We start from the raw sequence: 18,882 nt of genomic DNA, 5'->3' as shown, positions 1-18,882 counted from the left end.
AATCTTATTCCAACTTTCCAGTGCTTCTTGCCACTTTCCTTATCATCAAAATCCAATCGTTGGAGTGGGGTGGGGACAGAGGTTTGTTGCATAGGAGCCCCAAGTCAACATTAATAGTGTAACCTGAATCCCACCCAAATATAGCAACAGTGTTGAAGCACGCTAGTTGAGGCTTTACAAAGGTTGCAGGTCCCAGGCTGTAAGGCAGAATTGTTGTCTTGTATGAAAAGCAAAAAACCCATGCATGCATGCAGAAATGCTGAAAGTCAGAGAGATAGCTCAACTTCCCCAACCTGCCCCACCAAAAAGGCTTGTTTTCTATGTGTGTGGAGTTTTACACAGATGAGACCATTCCAAACATTCACCAACCACTGACAACTATCAGTGTCAACCAAAACATCATCCTGGGCAGATGCCGGACAAATGTTCCAACTTTTAGACACAGGACCCAGTTAATGCTAGATGGTAGCACCAGCCACTCCCCTAAGGGACTATTCAGATGCAGCCCCAACATGCATGGAGGCCACATGCAACTATCATGATATTTTTTCTGTGCCACCATGGTTGTGCAAACAAAATGAGGCTGTGGAATCTTTGGGGTTGAAAATTACACCCCATTTAGTTTCCAGCAGCTGGGGAGAATTTGGGAGAAGGGGAAAACCCCATGAACCCTTGGCCCAATTTAAGATGATACAAAAGAAGGATTGGGGCCTTGAAACTGAAAAGGTCGAAGTGGATTCCTATAGCTCCTAAACTTGTTGCTAAGAGACACGCTTAATTGAAGGAGGGGTGGAGGAGAACAGGAAGAGAACACGTAAAAGGGAAGACTAAAATAGTAACTGTTACTTAAGGACCAAGAATGCAGTGATAACTTCTAAGGAAGAAGAAGAAAAATATTTTCCCCTTCAGCTCATTCTGTTCTATCCAGAATGTTTTGTCTGAATATTTTTCTGAAATGTTTGCTTGCAATGGGCATCAAGGGTTGCAGCTAAGGACATTCCATTCCTAACCTCCAGAAAGCTGAAGTCTTGCGAGTACGCATATTTTCCTGGGTACTAGGCAAATGAAGTCCTGTATGCACAGAATCCTCTATGGAACTGTGTGTACCTCTTCTCTCTCCCCCCCCCCCAAACCACCCTTGTAGTTTTCCTGTTACCCTCCAGCGTGGCCAGAAGAAGATGGGGGAAAAACTTGTTATGCTCCAAGTGATCTTTTTGTGCCTTTCTGGAATTTGTATCCAGTTGGAGACATGGGTGTGGGACAATTTCTGCTTGGGAATGGTGAGGAAGTAGCTGGTCATTATAACAGTGTGCTAACATGGCCCCAGAATTTAATCTGCGCAAAGACTGCATAAAAACAACTTTTCTTTCCATTGTTAATTATGTCAGTAGTGTAAGGAGACAGCTGCATAGTTCCCTTGGTTAGAGTGTGGTGCTAATAATGCCAAGGTTGCAGGTTCGATCCCCGTAAGCGACAGCTGCCTATTCTCGCATTGCAGGGGACTGGGCTAGATGATCCTCAGTGTCATTTCTAACTCCATGATTCTATGAAATGGGGCAAGAATGGCACACCAATCTTGGGTATAACCTGGATAATGGCACCAAAAGGCAAGGATCATGTAATTTATGGGCCACTATTGGAATATTGTATTTTCTTGTTGCAGATTGTGCAATTCCCTCTTCTTCTTGAATTGATTTGAAAGACAAAACTGCAAATCTCACAGTCCTTGGCAGAAAATGATAGCCAAAGACCACAGTGATTATGCTTTTCTCTGTCTCTTGATTCAATTCAGGAGGCATAGAAAACTCCTACATATACTCGGGTGGGAGGGCATAATTTCCAGCTAAGGACAGACCACACATCTGGTTATCCCTTCTCTTCCCCAAAATAACTATTACTTTTTGTTTGGAAAAAGGGGAAATCAGCAGGGGAGGGCTGGTTAGTGCCAGGAGCAGGAGACAAATGCAGTTTCAAGCTGGTCCCAATTTAAATGTGACAAGTTTTTGGTTTGTTTGTTTTTAAGCTGGTGTTAGTATTTGGAATCCTTCAACCTTCAGAATTTGCCCCTAATTCATAGATACATAGAAGGATAAATATGCCCCCCAAGCATCATAAAGGAAAGATCAAACATGCATGTTGTGCTGTATGCATTTAAAAGGCCAGGAAAGAATAGAGCAAGCTATTTAGAAGCAACCTTCCAGGGTTTACACGTACATGGGAACTGCCTGTCTACTAGGTGCAATGCAATTACAGGTCAGCATAACTGGTTTAATAGGCTGGCAGGACTCAATAACTTTTTATCGTGTGACTAAATTTGAGTATGTCAGACATTCTCCTCCTTCAAGAGGTACATGAATTGGCAGATTTGACTGTGGGAGCAGGAGGAGGGGAATATAAAGAGATTGTTTTAAAAGGTGATGATGCAGGGGCCTCTGAGATATAACAATACTCATGCTACTTGCCATTTCATTTTGTCCCACTTTTAGCAAGCATGTATAGTCACACCTTGGTTCTCGAATGGAATCAGTTCTGGAAGTTTGTTCAACTTCCGAAAACATTTGAAAACCCAAGGTGCGGCTTCCGATTGGCTGCAGGAGCTTCTCGCACTCAATCAAAAGCCACGGAAGCCACGGCAGACATTCGGCTTCGGAAAAAAGTTCACATACTGGAACATTCACTTCTGAGTTTGCGGTGTTTGGGAGCCAAAACGTTCAAGTCACAAGGCATTTGGAAATCAATTTATGACTGTACTTAAATACTCAACAATCACAGCAGTATGCAAACCAAGAGGCTTAAGCCACTGCCAAATGTCATCCCAGTTTAAGGGTGGATACTTTCTAACACACCTCAGATGAAAATTTATTCATTTAATTTTTGTGGGAGATAAGCCCCTCATTGTTGAAATGGCACGATCAAATTATTTCCCTGAGGTCTGGAAATCGGTACGCTGTCTTAAGGAATTTACGAAGGTGTATACTCAGAAAGTGCATTTTTAAAACACTGGATGCAGCAATCTGCATTTGTTTTGCTATTTATATTTATTTTCATGAATTTCCTCTAATCCAAGTAACTCAGGTTGGTATAGTTTCTCCTCAAAATAACCCTACGAAGCCAGTTAACAAAGAGAGAGTGACTAGCCTAAGGCTACCAAGTGAGCTTTGAACCGAGGTCTCCCCAGTCCAAATCCAAATAATAAAAGCTTGAAAATTCAAAATGCAGTGTATACTAACAAAGATCTGACCAGCAAAGTGAGAAAGCTGACAGTTCAACAACCAAACAAAAGTATCTAGGCCATATCTGCACAGCAAAGTTCTACTGATTTTATACAAGAAGTTCTTCTTTTTTTTACATGGCTTTCTCCACCAGGATCCTTAGCTGGATAATGCTGAGAACAGCCTCTGGTCAGAGGGAGGAGATCCCCCCTCCCCTCCCCCCAAACTACAGATCACAAAGCTCCTTAGGGAGAGAAATGACTTTTTAAGAAATTTAACTGTATTGTGCAAATACGCTCACCATGTTTCCATGGGAAAAGCTGCTTCAGCCAACCAACCAATTGCTAACTAAAAATCCTAGGAAAGTGTTATAAACTTATAAACACCAAGGATGAATTGAGTTCTCCTCCAGCAGCTCTGCATACCCTCAAGTCCCCAGGGCCATGAAAACGGTGGCAAAAAATAAGGAAAAATCCAACCATTTACTTACATCTGGATAATAGTCTGTGGTGGGTACTAGGCGTTCAATCAGGGCCTCTAGTGATCCAGAGATGAGACTCCCATCTTGATAAACAGGATCTCCACTCCTCTCTCCTGTATCTGGCTGCACCTGCCCACTACATCCGGAACCAAGCATGCTGGAAAATATTGGTGTCTGGGGCATAGTTTCCTGCAAAAGTGGAGGGAGAAAATGGAAGCGATGTGAGCCATATACAGCGGCTTTTTCATATGTCTCATTGGTGCTTTCCCATGTTTTGAATAAATATTAGCCTGATCCTGTGCAACATTAGGCATGCTTAAGTCCACTACAATTATTCGGCTTAGACCTCTGGCCAACTCTTCATAGGGTCAGACTGCTTTTTTGTACTGCATATAACATAGCATGAACTTTGGAAGAGGAATTTGCAGTCCCAACATGCCCAAGTGTGCACGAAGCCTTTTGTCTGGCTTTGTTGTTAAATTAAATACGCATGGATAGGTCTACATTGTGCACTGGCTAGCAGGATGACATTTGTGTCTCACAATAAGAGTGTTTGAAGACAACCTCGAGGACACATTCTTACAAAGGAGTAAACCAAACAATCAGTCTTAAAAATTGTTCATAAGGATTCTTATGAAAACAAGTAACTATTAAAAGAGAAGCTTAAGATTCACAATTAAAACATTCCAATGAAGAACCCACAAACTGAACACATGGTGGAAGTGAGTTGCCTTACAACAGGAGTTGGGGACCTGTACGCTTCCAAGGGTTGTTCAACTTAATCCTCAATAGCCTCAGCCCAAGTGATCAGTGGTCATGGTTGGTTGGCTCTTCGTCCAGCAAATCTGGAAGCTCCTCACTCCTGGGTTTAAACTTTGTAAGTAAAGACTTCAAACAGTGGACCTCACTTGGGGGGAGAATTCTCAAGAGAAATGACACTGCTCTTCCAAGGCCATCAATGTTTAAGCATCCCAAGGACAGGGCATGTGTAGTGAAGTCTCTTCACCGGATCTTGACAGGGCAGGAAATATCCACATGACATGAGGAGCTTCCCAAGGTGGAACAAAGCAATTCTGCCTGACCCGTTTAGATGGCTACTTAGCAGAAAACCAATTCAAGCATGGCTGTTCTCCTTGATCTGGTTTAGATCTTGACAGCAGTTCATCTCATTTGCCCTGCCCTCTCATACATGGACACTTTTAGAAGTGTCTGAAGATGTGTCTGCTGACACAACATCTGCCAAAGAGCAGGTTATCTGGGGAGGCAGTTGGCTTCTGGAACACTGAAGAACGCGTTGCTGGGGTGATGCTTTCAGAGGTGTGCGGGCTATAGGGACAGTTGGGAAACCGAGCAGTTGGTTAAACTGAGTCTCTGAGTCTGGCAGCTTTCTCTAAGCATGGTCAGAGGGAGGTGGCAGGAACCAGGTCTTATCCTGGGACAGAAATACATGGGGCCAGACTGTCTGCTTGTCTTAACAACTTACTGTTGAGTGCAAACACAACCTTACAGGATCTTGTGTTTCTGTCTTGCTTCAGGGAAAAATAGTATACATGCTATCCTGGGTAATTGGCAGAGATCAGAGCTCCCCCCCCCCAGCTCTTCTCCTAGCTATCAGACTGAAGTATGCGATAGTCAACAACTACAAATATGTGTGGCTGCAAAGCAAATTTACATGGGAGGCGAAAACAATCAAGTTGCCATGGTGTGCTTAGATCATGAAACGTGAATGTCAGAGTGATTATGCATCAGCCCTCCATATGCTTTCTCAGTATCTCGTGTTTACTAGCCTGAATTTTCAAGGTTGCTAAGCTATATCAGGAGTAGCTGCTAAGAGAAATCCTCAATAGTGGCTCAGGTGACATCGCTTTGCTTCCTTCGTGCCATGGATATTGGGATGGCTTTGTAAACATTTCATGGCTGGTATGTATGGTATCACGTCCATGAGACTGTATTATTGCCACGAACAAGGGATCTAGTGGAAAATTAGTTTCCTGAAATATGTGAATACTCGATGCCTATAGCCAAAGATAGGGCTCTTTATTGCTAGCTAATATGCAGTTCTTCACCTTTGCATTTCCTGGTCATGAGCAATTTTGCCATCTCAGTTTTCTTTTCTTTGCAGTCTCTCCCCCCCCCCCAACCTTTGCTTTCCCTCCATTCTCTGGACCCTACTTTCTTTGATAGATTGACACTGCTTTCTCAGGACCTTTCCTTTCCAAACCCCCCGTTTCTTCCATATCGCCTTTCCTGCTGCCTGCCATGCTTGTTTCTGGGCTCTAAGCTGCTGAGCCAATGGCAGTCAGAGACATTTCTGCTTTCTGTGACATTAGAGCAACTAAGCCAGTCACTGCCAGGCACATCATAAACCACAAAGTCCCCCTTAATCGCACTAAAATGTAGATATCCTGCAATATTTGAGGGTTCATTAACTAAGTTATAACACATCACTGTTAAGTACTGCTAGAGCTCCTGTATGTCATCACTCAGAATTCTACCATGCATATGTAATGTCTATATGGCACATGAAAAATTCCACCAGCCATGGAGCTTCAGCAAACTTTGTAATGGGCATGTGTGACTCCTTACTGCCCTTTGATGCATATGCAAGCAAACAGTTCATGAACCTCCCACTACCTGATGAAAATTCATGGATGTTCATTGCAAGGTCCAAGGTGGTGAGTCAACCTCACTTTATCATTAATACTAACACTAAAATAATGGTTGCTTTCTACTGTTCACCCTCTTCCACTCCCTGCATTCCTGGCAGCTCAACACAATATGAAGGACATGCAGCTGCCTGGCTTATCCAAATCTAGGGGGCTACTGTGAAACCCAAAACAAACCCTGAATGGTGTAACACAAATGCCTCACACCTCTTAGGACAATAGGGGCTAGAACAAGGGTATTGCAACTCTCATAACTGCTCCCATTTCAGGTCCTTCCCTTCACACAATTTACTTATATAAAAAAGAGGGGGATGGAACTACTTTTGGGACAACCTTGAGGAGGCAATACCACAACATGATGTGAGCTGGGGGAGCAACATTAAATTTCATAAGGGACATTAATTCAGTGTGAGCCAGCTCTGCTATATAAAGCATCAGCCAAACATTATGTTCCCTTTTAAGGAAGCTTTCCCCCCCCCCCCCAAAGCAATATTTAGCAAGCCAGTTGGGGACTTGTCTAAGTTAATTCCAACATCACCCTGACACCAAGAAAGAAGAAAACTCCTGCCAGCTCATATGCTAGGACAGAATCCTGCACAGCTGTTTACGACTTAGAAGGCGGAATGTCCCTAATAGTAAACAGCAGCATATCCCTCCCACAGTTCAGGCCAGTGTTTGTCATTTAAATGTTTGAAGTGACTCATGTGAATGGGGACGAGAGACAAAATGTACAGCATCTAATTGACATATAATTGAGAAATGAGACACGGCAATTCTATGCACAAGTGCTTTCTTGGTAATGTTCTGTGGTATTTCACAAATTTAGTCACAAGGCATCCTTGTAGGCTCACATGACAGCTTGACAAATGGGATGTTTCTTTGGGAGGGAGGGAGGGACGTGGAAGGCAGCTCGACTCTGTTTATTATGCGAGTTGCCTGTGAGTTTACTCCTTCCTTTTAAGGGATATGGCAGTGGTTTTTAATGAGCTACTCATGTACAGTGTGCACTGTCAGGCTATTTCATCTAGATGCATGCCCAAAATGCAGATTATGGAATAGGAGGGAACATGCTTCTTTCTTAGTATTAAAACGCAGGGTCAGGCAATGAAATTGATTCATTGGCAGGGTTAACACAGGCAAAAGGAGGTATTCCTTCACAAAGTGAATAATTAACATAAGATTCACAGCAACAAGATGCAGGGATGGCCATCTGCTTAGACCAGTGGGGCCTGCAACAAAATGTTGTCATGTAGTGCACTTCTTTTCAAGGTTAGAGTCTGCCAGCCAAGCCCTCTTCCAGGAACACCATTCCATATTGCTCCCAGTTGCCATTCCACCAATGGACAGTCAGCATCCTGAGGCCACCGACTATGGACAGTACTAACTAGATGGTTTTGGTAGTGGTGGGGTTTTCCTTTTAAGATTTTCCCCTAGGGAAATCTTTTTGTACTTTTGCAAACCTTGGGTTTGCTTCCAAGCCTGCTGCTCCCTCCCTCTTGTTCATCAGTGGCCCCATTTAGGATACAATCCTGATAATAATGAAAATGTTATTATTTATACACCAGCCACTCTGGACAGCTTCCAACACATAAAAAATAATAATAAAAGGTCAAACATTAAAAACTTCCCAATACAGCGCTGCCTTCAGATGTCTTATAAAAGTTGTGTAGTAGATAGGTAGCCGTGTTGGTCTGCCATAGTCAAAATAAAAAAAATTCCTTCCAGTAGCACATTAAAGACCAACTAAGTTAGTTCTTGGTATGAGCTTTCGTGTGCATGCACACTTCTTCAGATATACAAAGTTGTGTAGTTCTTATTTCTTATCAGTAGAGGAAGACAGGTGTATCAACAACTCTCAGCTGTGATAGTTGAAAGTTACCATGTTAAGAGGCAGTAGACCTCTGAACACCAGATGTGGAGGGCAGACAACATGGGAGGGCTGTTGCCTTCATGCCCTTTCTCATCATCTGGCCAGCTGTTGATGTAAACAAAATGCTGGACAAAACGAACCTTTGGCCTGATCCAGAAGGACTACTTTTGTGTTCTTAGGCACCTAGATTTGAATATGAAGAGTAGAATCCTTGGCCGCGCATGACGAGATTCCAAATCCATGAAATGACATGTTAGCACATCTACACTAACAACCCCCTCCTCACATGATGAATAAACTTGGGTAGAGGCTTGCACCTGCTGGCAACTTTGCTAGTATTGGTGCACACACTACCCATGTTCCCTGGCACCCACATGTTTAGAATGAGTGTAAAAGCAGAATGTGTGCAAGCTGCTGTACATGTGTACAGCTTGGTTTGTGGGGCAATCAGGGTTTCCCAATTTTGTGAAGGAGCCCCATGTGTATTTGGCTCTGGGCAAGGAGGCCACTTTCACATTCACCCTGAACATGCAGAGTTTAAGAAGCAATAATAGCAGGCATTCTGCTCCTGTTCCTCACCCACCACCCCCAGAATGTACAGCTAGAGGGAACATATGCACACCTGGGGGGGGGGGGAGGTCAATGCAAACAAATGGTGACTGTACATTGCATTTCAGCTAAACCTACCCAGGATCCATTTCTTTATACCCTTAGATATTCTGTGGCAACAAAACCTACTTCCATTTCCCCCACTGGAAAAACCAGGAAGAAGTCTTAAGGGGAGGGAAAGAATGAAATTGGGGTTTTTCCCTGATTCTTTTCTTGTCTTTTTGACAGCGCCTTCACATCTCTAGAGGGGACTGGCTTATCTCAAATCAGTTGCTTGCCTGTGGATTTCCTTTAAAATACCCCATTTTCTTTTCACAATGACCTTCTGAGGTTGGCATAACAGGGACTTACTGAAGGCTACCCCAAAAACATGACTGAATAGATGTTTGAACCTGGATTTTCCCAGCCCAGGGAAATGCCACCCCCCCTGTACCACATTGACTACCAAGGCAATGGATTCAATGGTTTTGAGACTTGTAGTTGCGTGACATGTTTCCCTTATGTGGTATATTATAGAATAATATAAGCAAAAAGCAAATCCTCTCCCTGCCCCAAGGAACACAAAAATCTAAAATAACATAACATTCTGCCGTGTGTTCCCTCTCTTATCATTGATCGTGGTGTCAGAAAAATGAAACGGGTGATGACATCACATTGTGCATTGTAGAATGCTATAGGTTGCCATGAGGAGTACAAAATATACACAAAGTAGTGCGTCTAGCAACATCTAGTTCCACTCCAAGAAAAGAGAGCAATAACCAAACAAGTTAAAAGCTAACTGCGTGTGTGTGTGTGTGTGTGTGTGTGAGAGAGAGAGAGAGAGAGAGAGAGAGAGAGAGAGAGAGAGAGAGAGAGAGAAAGGAGGGGGGGAGAGGGAAATAATATATTTGCTTTGGCATGTTAAGAATGCGGAGCTGGGATGTTTAAGATCTTTATGTTTGCCCATGCCGAGGCTAAAAGTCACCTACTCTTGTTATGTCTGTCAGTAAACACTGGAATAGAGCTCAAAGAATTCCTTATTTCTAGATAAAACAATGTAAAACGCATACTGTACTTTCGCCAGCAGTCTCTGGAGCACAAGTGCTCTGAAGCTGGCCCAATTATATTTATACAACAGCAGCCAAACGCGAAACCAAACCGCAATGTGCATTTTGGATCTGTAAGCAAAAATGCACTTTGACAGGATCCCATAAAGAGAAAAAGAGACACCCCTCCAGCTCTTTTAACGTGGGAGCCGTTCTTTTCCCCACAACACAGCAAAGCCATTTAACAATATCCACATACGCACTACTTTTAAACCTTGGCTGTAGTGCATGCGACACGACTCCAGTTTAGCAGAGAAGCCAAAGCTTCACCTGGGGGGACTGAGTCCCGAATGTCGTTTACTGCTCTTTCGGGAGGAGGGAGGAAGAAGTATTAGAACAACAAAACAAAACATTCCCAGGAAATTCCGTAAAAGAGAAATAAAGGAAGAATGGGGAATTGTTTTTCCTTACCCTCATTGTTTTCTGTAGTATGTACATAAGCTTGTAGTGCTATGTTGATCCCGGTGGCTTTCTAAAAGAGGTAACCCTTAGCCGAGCATCGCAGTTCGAGCCTGAGACGAGAAAACGAGAAAGCTCTCTGGCTTCAGCTGCCCTTCCCGCCAGCTCAGATCTCAAAAACAGCTCCAGTTCATCTGAGCAAAAGCAGCAAGCCTGCAAGCTTCCCAGACGAGCTCTGACGTCAGCAGCTGGCTTGGCTTGCCGTTGGCTGAGAGGAAGCTTGTCTGATTCAAAAGGAGCGGAGTTTACTACTACAGCTGCCTTTTGTGCGCTGAGAGTGCCAGCTTTGAAAGGAAAAGCCCACCCTCTGCTTCCCTTTATGAAAAGCTTTCCAACAGGTTGGGTCGCATGGTAATACTATTCCCCATTCACCCTTCAGCTCTGCTTTCTCGGAGAGCGAAAGGGTGGGGAAGCACAGATGAGGAACTTGCTGAATGGCTTGGAGTTTTTATTTTGAAAAAATAAAACACCCAAGATCGTGTGTGGAGCAGTCAGTGTATTTCTAGCCAGTTTCACAGAACCGACTCTGTTTCTCTAAATAGTTCCTCGTTGTTTCGAACAACGGCTTTTTGAGTTATTTCTTGTCAGAAGGGGAATTCTGACAGATAGTAACGGTAAGCACTGACAAACAGACCCTTTGCATGAGTGCCAAATCGTGGATTGTGTACTTGTGATTTGGATGACTATTATTATTATTATTATTATTCATTTATGTAGCATTATCAGGGCACATGGCTCCTTACAAAGTTTTACAAGCAACAAATAGTATGATCATCCGACAATCCAAACAGATTGAATTAACAGACACACAGCACACTCTACATTGCCATCAACTTCACATTACTTCAATATGACGCTAGCAGCTGTGGAAAAATTCCCCAGATCCTAATAATTAAAACAGTGTTCTCATCCCCAGCTAAAACCTAACAAACTTTTGCTTACATTCATCCTGTTTCCTTTGCCTCCCTTCCTTCCCTTTGTTGTCTTCCGCATTGTGTATATTTAGAATGTGAGCTTCTTGGGGTGGAGACTCACCCTTCCCCACTTGCTAACATGCTGCTACTCCTACTCTTATTACAATGGTCGTAATTAGTAAATAATACTAAAATAATAATAAAATGATTATTGTATATCATGTTAGTGTGCTTACAATAGCCCTTTATTGTCCGACATGTTTTGCCCAGCTAATAGGGTTAACTGCTGTCCTGTCCTGGAATAATTTATGGGTTAAAGGGCAGGTACTGTATCCCTCTGATTTTTTCCACAAGTAGCCATGCCTTTTGGTCTTCATTTGTTACCTCTTTTTCCAGTATTTAGACATATCAAATATAGAAGAGGCTTATTTTAAAAACCGAATGAATGTTCTAGCTCATTTAGGTTTCATTATTTGTGTTCGAGTGTAGGAAATGCAAAAGACAATTTAAAAGCTGATTGCAAAAACAATTCTTAGATGCACCACTCCCTGCCCCCATGACCCCCATGATCCTTCCCCCTCCCCGACCCTTCATTGCTGTGTTGAAATATGCACAAGATTACTCACATGGTTAATTGTTAAATGCAACACAGTCACATCTGACTTCAAAAGAGGAAATTTCCCCAAAATGAAGTTGAAAGAGAAAGTTAAGAAGGGTCAGATGTCTCCAGAATGCTTCAGGGTTATTGAAAACTACAATATTAGAAGTTCAGTTAGAAGGGTTACCACCGATCAAGAAAGGTACCATCAGGACCAAGGGGATGTGGTTTGCAAGCAGAGTGAAGGAACTGTTAGAAGCAAAAAAGGCTACCTTCAGAAAGTCTTGTCCAAATGAGGAAACAAACTTTGGCAAAAGAAGTGCAAGTAGACAGTATGAGATGGGGGGAACGAAATGTGAGGAGCACATAGTTATGAACAAGCAAACATAAAGACCAAAAAAATAAATAAATCACTATATACATTAGTAGCAGGAGATAAGCTAGGGAGGTGCTTTAGCCTTTAGACGACAAGTAGGTCAAAGGTATATTGAAGGAAGAAAAGAAGATTGCAGAGAAACTGGGTGAATACTTTGACAATGGACAATATAGTTCAGATCCCTGTGCCTGAACTAACTTTCACAGGAAGGAGAGTCTGAAGAATTGTGGTGATAAGAGAAAGTGCTCTAGGCCTTCCTGGCAAAATAAAAACGGAAAATCACCAGGTTCAGATAGCATTTGCCCAAGTGTTCTTAAGTAACTCAAAGGTGAAATTGCTGATACTCTTAACAAAAAGATTTAATGTGTCTCTAAGATCGGCCTCTATACAGGAAAGTGGCCATCGGGCTGCCAGTTTTTAAAAAGCGATCTGGGGGAATCCAAGAAATAACAGCCAGTTAGTTTCATGTGTCTTCCAGGAAGGCAGGTGGAAAGCATAGGAAGAACAAGTCTTGCTGAAGCAGAACCAGCATGGCTTTTGCAAGTGTAAGCCCTGTCTCACTAACCTCTTAGGGTGCTTTGAGAGTATCAACAAGCATATAGATAGAGGTGATCCAGTTGATATCAACAACAACAACAACAACAATCTTTATTACGGTCCAGAGACCCAACTAAGCAATACTCAATTCATACAGCCATGTACTTGGACTTTCAAAAAGCTTTCGACGAAGAACCTCACTGATGAATTTTGGAGAAATTCCAATAATTGATTTATCTACTTGTTCTGGAGGATCAACAAGAATGAATTAAGTATGCATTTCTGGCAATCCCCCCCCCCTTAAGTATTATGATTGTACTATTTATATTGCATTATGAAAGAAGAGAAAAGAATACGGTATTACCTAAATTGCTTGGGACCCATATACCTCAAAGAGCACCTTCTTCCATAAGTTCCTCTTCACATGCTCCATTCATCACCTGAGGAATCACCTGAATCCTAGGGGGCAGCAAAATGGAGCAGAGTCCTTTTTGTGGCGTGCACCTTGTGAAAAGTCCTCTTGGCTTAGATTTGCCAAGTCCGAACACTTTGTGGGCCAAAGCCTGGTTTAGGATGGAAAGCCTCCATCCTCTCATTCCTATTAATATTTTAAGACTGTTTTCCTTTATAGATGCACTCAGTTTGGGGAGCTTTATGAATGGATGTTTTTTGTTGATTTTTTGTTTTTTAAAAATTAAGGTTTTTATTATGTTTTTTGTGGTTTATTTGTCAATTTGGTATGTGTGTATATTTTATTGTTATTGGCAGCTTTGAATTTCTTTTTGCGGGGGACGAATATAAATTTGTGAAATAGACACCGATCATTTAGCTATACAGTGGTACCTTGGGTTACATACGCTTCAGGTTACATATGCTTCAAGTTCCAGACTCCGCTAACCCAGAAATAGTACCTTGGGTTAAGAACTTTGCTTCAGGATGAGAACAGAAATCGTGCAACAGCGGCGCAGTGGCAGCAGGAGGCCCCATTAGCTGAAGTGGTGCTTCAGGTTAAGAACAGTTTCAGGTTAAGAACGGACCTCCGGAACAAATTAAGTACCGGTACTTAACCCGAGGTACCACTGTATTTGGTTTAAAGACAAGTATGACTAAGAATTTTTTTCATTTTTATTTTTTTCTCGTCGTTATTCCCATTGCTAAAACTGGGCTACTCTGGACATCACTCCAATTTTGTAACCTGGTTGTAGCAACCCATCACTTCCCACCTTGCTTGTAAGAATGTATATATTTCAGTGTATTTAGAAACACTTACATTTTGGCCTCCACTGCTATACACTTAGTACCTGCCTTGTGCCTCTTGAAAGCAGCTGTGTATAATAACAATGGCGAACATGCCTAATAAGAATGACTAACCTGCTGCTTGGGCCCTTTTCTAAACAAACCTTGGAAATAACTAATTTCTACGAGCTTTTCATCTTGAATGTTGATGGGTGGTTATGGACAAGGTTGTGTGTTGCTCTTTCCACACTCTGTTACAAAGGTCATGGCAGTTCATCTCCCTCCCAAGAACCTCTGTCAACATTTGAGGCTTTCCTTGCATGGTGATAAGAACGTTACTATCAAGGTAGTTGAGGAAACAATGGGCTTTTCCCTCACAAGCACATTTCCAGTATCTTATCCCTGGTGTTTTCTGTGTGTGGCTAGAAGTAGTCAAAGTGTTACCTTCCAGATGTTGTTGACTTATAACTCCCATCAGTCAGCACAGCCAAAGTCAGGGGTGATGGGCAGAGGTGTATCTAGGGTCCCTTATGCAGTTGGCAAGGATCTGTATTGCTCCCCCCACCCCAAAAATCAATATACCATAGTAGCCACATGAGAAATCACTACGTTTTATGTGACCCAAGTAGTGAAAGTGTCTGGAGTGAGGGTGAGCTGAGGAGGAAGGGCACGAAAGACAGGAAGAATCTCCTGCGTTTGAACTTACTGCAACAGCAGTGGCATGTTGTTAAACACATATACATCATAGATGCCATAGTCTCCAGTGGTCTGCCTTCATACCGCCTCACCATTTCTCCTACTGCTCAGTTTCCAGCTCTGGTCTAAACTCATGACCTGACACAGATAACTGGAGGCAGATTTCTGGGGTGGTTTTTGTGCTCCCCCAGGGCCTGTGCCCCTGGAGAGTGCCGGCTTCTCCAACACCTACGTACACCTCTGGTGATGGGAATTGTCGTCCAATAACTTTAGTGCATTTAGTATGTGTGTCTTGTCTGCAAGAAGAAGTACAAGTCTGACTTGGGCTTAGATTGTGGATTGATAAAATATTTGACCCAAACCTCTGTATTTTAAAGAAAAGTGCACTGGAAACAAATAACCAAGCATGGTTTGGGTGCAAGGTTGGTAAAGCTCCCCTTAGATACCTAGATTTTACATGGCTTTACTTAGACGTGTCTGGAAATGTGTTAAGGAAGCACACAATAAAAGCTATAGTTGTCAGTTGACCATAAACCAGTTTGCCCCCCAGCCAAGATGGGGTACATTTCAAAGTTGAGTGAAATTACAGGAAAGAACATGACTTCAGTTTGGTTTGAGAGGAGTATTACAAATCTCTCCTTTTGCTGCTTGCCTTGAACTGCCAAAGCAGGGAGGTTTTTATGCACCTGGCTGGCTGGTAGGCTTGCCAAACAACCAGCAGGAAACTGGCCTGGCCAGATGTTATCTGTGTTGTTTTTACTCTCAGGCCAGTTGGTTTGTAGCTGTGCACCTTGGGGCTTTCCAAGGTTTTGCTGCTGTTCTCCTTTGCAAGCCATTCTCTGTTTTGTCTTGGTAAAATGCAAATAATATTTCAGTTATAGGTTAGACGGTGATGTTTATACTATGGTAAAGGCTGTCATTCAGGTTGCATTCTTCCAACTGCTGAGAATATTTTACAGTTCCTATTTCCTTTATCTACTCCAAACCCTTCCAGAAATGACAGTTTTGTCATTTTTATGGTGTGAAACTGAAACTGATTCATTCAAAGTCGCTAACAACAGAGTTTATCACAGCTGGCCAAAAAGTGTGACCCTATCCATGTTTATCCACAAAGCTAAAATCACATATAGTCAAAACATAGAGGGTTCAATGGTGGGTGGGATTACCAAAGCCTTTTTTCCTGGATGCCCACCCCCTTTTAATTCTCTCCCCGCCCCAGCCAGCACATAAAGATGAACATGCACAAGTTAAAGGCATGTAAATTGTGGACATACTGTATTAAAAAATAAGTCTCGTGATGTTTAATGTGTCTTAAGCACAATCCTATATGCACTTACTTAGAAGTAAGACCCACTGAACGATGTGGTACTTATTTCTGAGTAAACAGGCATAAGAATTACAGCTCAGACACAAGACCAATGCACTCCAATTGCACTGCACTATGTGTTATGTACACATAGCTCTATAAATAGCACTCAGTTTGACACATAAAATTTTTGGGAAGAGAAACTGTTCAAAAGTATTTTAACCTACTCAACAAGTCTGAGCGGGGCTTCCTTCTTTCTTTAGACTAAGCACTTTTACATAAAATTGTGAAGGCGGGGGTCAAAGGGAACCGTGATAATTTAAAGAGTCAAAAACAAACGAAGAACTGGATTACAGTGCGCTGCAACTGATTTACTTAAAGACACTTGGATAAATTGCATACCCGATTCCTACAGGACAGCAACAAGTAATTACAAAGGCACCAATTTACATTCTTCTGAATCATGTTAATTACAAGGGAAGTAGTTTTGACATATGCCATTTACATCCTCTTAGTAAGTTCTTTCAGTAATGTTTAGGTTCATTACATATACATTGCTCTTTAAGAAGAGTTCGCAGAACATCATGCATGCTACAACCATTTGAAGAATTCACATTTTTTGGGATTCCTATATGAAACGACCTGATGCACACATCTCAGATCAATGCGTGCATTGGAACTGAAGTTATCCACCATATTTCACATTTCTCCAAGTGTAATATGGATTTTGAGAGCAAATGCCCATTTTAATGCATATTCTTGGAGAAAAATACACCACATGCCAACCCTTGACCCCACTCCTGATTTTGAGAAGGGTTTGGTGTTTTTTAAAAAGAAATGCAGATTAATACGGAAATTGAAATAAATTATGGGTGAAAGCTTGTGATGTGGTCTAGAAACATAGAGATTCTTCCTTCCCTAATACATGTGCAATGAAATGCTGTTCTGAAAAAGAAGTTTGGTGCAGAAGGAGTGAGGAAATGGGGGAGGAATAATGAGGGCGGGCCACGGAAAAGACATGATCTTTCTCACTCTGTAAATAGCAAATAATGAGACTTCTAGCTTAATAGTGATTTCAGTCACTCATGTATAGTAGCAAAAAGGCTGGGGAGCATCTAAGGAGAAAACAGTCTTCTTATCATAGAGGATCTTTCACCTCAGATTTGTGCAGGAGGAACACTTGGAAACATTGCTGAAAGTGCTTTATTGGAATGCAGTGATGTGGTAAACCAGTGGAGGGGATGACATGCTGGATTGCCTTTCTTTCTTATGTAACAGCACAACCTGTACACAAAGGGAAGTATTCTTGGAATGTTCATACTCAGCATGCTTTATGAGCTTAGTATTACCTCGGGCCTCCCAGTTAGAAGGTGTGGTACAGAGGCGTGAAGCAGAAACCCTTAGTTAATTTCAACATATTAGATACTCCATTGCAAACCGGATTGGCCACAACTGTGGTGCAGGCAACTTCTGCAACAAGTGCTTAAAAGCGGTTTACTGAATCTTCAGTCAGGCTACAGCCAATACCTTCCGAGGCATCTTTGGATCTAGTTGCAATAGTTTTCAAGCTTCCCTCCTTGCAGAGAGCCTTTCACATCGGTTTCGTTTGTCATGAAAACCCAAAACCCTGCAGAACATTGTGGGCTGCGTTCTAATGTCACCCTCAGTTTATGTGGGGCATTGAAAGAGTCTTGGTTATGAAACTGGATTCTACACTGTGCAAATTGAGAGGCTACTCTGGAATTGCAAAGGAAGGCTAATAGGAGCATGCCATCTCACTTTTAGGGAAGCTTGCTTGCCATTACTCATGAGGAACCCCTGAAAAGTGCCCGAAGATCAAAGGGTTTCTACAACAAAATTTGAAAATCATTGGAGCTGTATAAAATAGGGGCCCAGCATCAATAAATTTACTAAAATATATTTAATGTGGAAACTGAGATTTTTCTCATGATGTTACATATTTTGCTGTAAACTAAGCTGGAAATAATAATAATAATAATTTCTAGTTTGTTTTATTGTACAGTTTGAAATCAGGCCCACAGCCAGAGATTTTGTAATAGGGATAGCGTAGTGCTAATTGTTGAGAGTCTTCCTGGAAAGAGTGAGATTGGAGTGGGGATTGTGTTTTTTTTAATAAGAAATAACAAAGCCCAAATACATGTAGTCCAGTTTAAGTCAATAAAATACAACTTTGAATCCTCCTAAGGATAGATCATTATTCCCCAGTGCTTTTGCAATAACTAACCAGAATGCTAGAAGCAAGGAGCAAATTTACTTCATTGTTCCTGAGAGAAAAATAATTTTGTTGATGTTTTAATCTGGGTAGAGAATGCTCTTTAATATTGTGGTGTTCATATAATCACTTAAGAGTGCAATCCTTGGTAGCCATAGGGCAGACTGGATCTTCACCTTGGATGTTGAAGACCAAACTTCAGTGTTGGAGCCTAGTTCTTCAAAATCACCAGCATCCCACTGAAGTTCTGGCCCAACTGACATCACGCTTCTGGCATCAGTAGGGCCAGAAAAGGGACATTCTAGGGACATTCTGGATCCAACAACTGGAGAAAGGTTTAGACACCTCTGAGCATCTCTAAACCTCTCCCCCGCCCCTTTCCCCTCCTGCTGGAAATAACAGGATGGAAACAGACAATCCTGACTCTCACCCAAAATTAATACTTTAAGGCCCAGAAACAACTGAGGTATGCAGACTGTTCTTCCATCCTCACTTCCACTCTGCTGGCTTGAGTCCAGAAGGGGTTTGCATTAGGTGGTAGAACTGCCTTCAAATTTACGCCTCCCCTCTGACACGTTGGTATTGCACCCTCAAAAAATTGATT

General features: G+C 42.2%; 1 protein-coding gene across 5 annotated transcripts in view; it reads right to left on the bottom strand.

The window, feature by feature from the left end:
* The window catches only part of RASGEF1A (RasGEF domain family member 1A), a 224,136-nt gene that overhangs the window by 35,818 nt on the left and 169,436 nt on the right, over positions 1–18,882 (bottom strand). For 3 of the 5 annotated variants that reach the window (XM_081191332.1, XM_081191329.1, XM_081191331.1), the window contains exon 2: positions 3,703–3,882. In XM_081191332.1, coding sequence (XP_081047458.1) covers positions 3,703–3,876 — 174 coding nt within the window. In that variant the 5' untranslated portion in view covers positions 3,877–3,882. Of the gene's footprint in view, positions 1–3,702; positions 3,883–4,429; positions 4,878–10,334; positions 10,556–18,882 lie in introns of those variants that run through there. The other 2 variants (XM_081191330.1, XM_081191333.1) reach the window with 2 other exon arrangements.

The sequence above is a fragment of the Podarcis bocagei genome, assembly GCF_964188305.1.
Source record: "Podarcis bocagei genome assembly, chromosome: 4".
NCBI classification, from domain to species: domain Eukaryota; kingdom Metazoa; phylum Chordata; class Lepidosauria; order Squamata; family Lacertidae; genus Podarcis; species Podarcis bocagei.
This window is presented reverse-complemented; position numbering and strand designations above follow the sequence as displayed.